Raw genomic sequence first — 2,214 nt, forward strand, 5'->3', positions numbered from 1 at the left:
CTGCCAATCAGCTCGCGAGAACTGCGATGAAGTCCGTCATTCTCGCGAGCTGATTGGCAGGTTGCGGCACACCAGGATTTGCGCTACGAAGGGATGCACGTTAAGAAACTTTTCGAGATGGTGTGGCTACTCAGCGATAATCACTCGATCTAGGCTTGTAGACGGCCTGGTCCTTGTAACTTTGTCGTAACGACTTCGGGTACTAGTGTGGTGTTCATGTAGTGAGGTGGCGGGGCTTTGGGTACAAGTTCGGTTTTGGGGCCCCACCCTCAGCCTCAGTCGTGCTAGCAGAGGCCGCGGTCCCAGCTGTACCGAAATAATTTCTGACTCCACAACTCTCTCCAATCTCTCATTCGACGACACTTGACGACTGTTTAAACCGATTTCCTAGACGTGCATCAATCCTCCAGTCAACCGTAAAAGACAGACATGGCGGGAAGAGGAGGAAGAGGAGGTGGACGCGGAGGCGCGCGTGGTGCCTTCAATCCCGCACGAGGAACCGTGACGATTGCCGGAACTGAGCTCAACTGGGATCTGACTGGCCTCGACATCCAGAAGGGGCCTGCCGAGCGCTTTCCAGTGAGCATCTCCCTTTCTTCCGGCGCATGTCCCTCGCCTTTGTAGCTGCTGCTTTGCGCGTCGTCGCAGTCTTCCGGTAGCATTGCGCATTTGTACATAATGTTGTCGCAATCACCATGCTTCGCCAGTCGCCGTCGCAGCAGTCTACCAGCACCACGCACCTCAAGAGCGCATCCTTGATTCACCCACTAAGCCATGCACAGGAAGCACCCCCGCCCCAAGCGCCTCCACCAACCGACAGTGAGCTCGGCATGGTCAAGCACCACCTCGCAGTCCGCGACCGCATCCACGAAGGCCCCTTCTACACCATCCTCAACGACGGCATGAAGAACGGGCTGAAGCGAAAAGCCAACGAGCCTGCACCCACCGAAGCCTCGCTCTTCGATCCCTTTACCGGGAACCAGACATACTCGGCGAAATACCTCAAAGTGCGGAGGAGACTACCGAAGTTAGATGCGCGGCCATACGGTGAGTTGAAATGAACAAGGCCAGAAAGGGAACCCAGCGCTCATTCACACGACAGTCGTCGATCTCTTCCCCGCAGAACTCCGTCCCACACTAGACGGCACACGAGCCGACTCCACCTCGACCAAGAAGCGCAGGACGCTCGGCGTCACAAAAGTAAACGGTCTATCCCAGATCGAGCGCCTAATCAAGTCCGAACAAGAACGCACAAACGAAGCGGAAGCCCGCGCAGAAGAAGAGGCAGACGACGAGGATGCTGAAGAAGATGAGGAAATCGACGAGGATAAACCCGATGCCGTTGACGAGGAAGATAACTGGTCAGCTGCGAGTACGGACTCGGAGGAATCGGACGACGATTATAATGCCGAGCAGTACTTTGATAACGGCGAGGATGATGATATCGATGATGCCGATCCTTATGAGAATACGTATGAATAGATCTAGGGAGCGCTGGCGTTTAGTTAGGCATAGCATGGTGTATGGATGGCATGTCGCGGCAAGTAAGCGAGCGAGCATCACAGGCGTTCAGTTGAGTAGATACCCCAAATTCACATTCTTAACCAGTCACCCATTTTCTGTGAGATCAACCTGTGTGTTATATTTGATACAAGCTCATGCAGTGCAAGCATTGAATAAATGAGAGGTGTCAAAGGAACAGGTTGAATTGATAACTATGTACTCTTTACCACCAGAACACGCAAAGCAACTTTATTAGTCTCGTACGTGATATGAGAATAGGCAGGTTCGGTGTGTGTTTGAGGAAAACCCGCGGGAGAAGGTAAGATAAACCGCAGGGATGACAATGGACGATGGTATCTTGGGGATCTTGTGAGTTGTTCGCGGCCTCCTGATGCTCTGTGGTCGTGCCTTAGTCTGCGTGAGATGCGTAGTGTTGTTGCACTCACACGACGCCACGAGCGGCATCTCGCATGGCGCCATGGACGGCTCCAACGAACACATGGGCGGTATCTTATGCGACCACATGAGCGGCTCCCATGGCGTCAAGGACGGCTCACCGTACTGCACCAAGGGCAGCTCGACATACGGCATCAAGTGGTTGCACTCCGACCACGATTTGAACTCGTACGACTGCCACAACCATTCCATCGAGCTCGTCATCTTCATAATTTATGGGACTCTGACATTTTGTAAGGAAATGAGGGAGGCGGG

General features: G+C 53.6%; 1 protein-coding gene across 1 annotated transcript; it reads left to right on the forward strand.

Moving 5' to 3' along the window:
* Positions 1-429: 429 nt before the first annotated feature.
* On the forward strand, positions 430-1,482 carry J4E82_011723 (uncharacterized protein; the record flags this gene model as incomplete). The annotated part of the gene is made up of 3 exons (XM_051737914.1): positions 430-579; positions 783-1,047; positions 1,103-1,482. 3 exons carry the CDS (start codon positions 430-432, stop codon positions 1,480-1,482), a joined length of 795 nt encoding a protein of 264 aa, XP_051582327.1.
* Between the last annotated feature and the right edge of the window lie 732 nt (positions 1,483-2,214).

This window comes from Alternaria postmessia (assembly GCF_024291825.1).
Source record: "Alternaria postmessia strain BMP 2775 chromosome Unknown scaffold_367, whole genome shotgun sequence".
Classification (NCBI taxonomy): domain Eukaryota; kingdom Fungi; phylum Ascomycota; class Dothideomycetes; order Pleosporales; family Pleosporaceae; genus Alternaria; species Alternaria postmessia.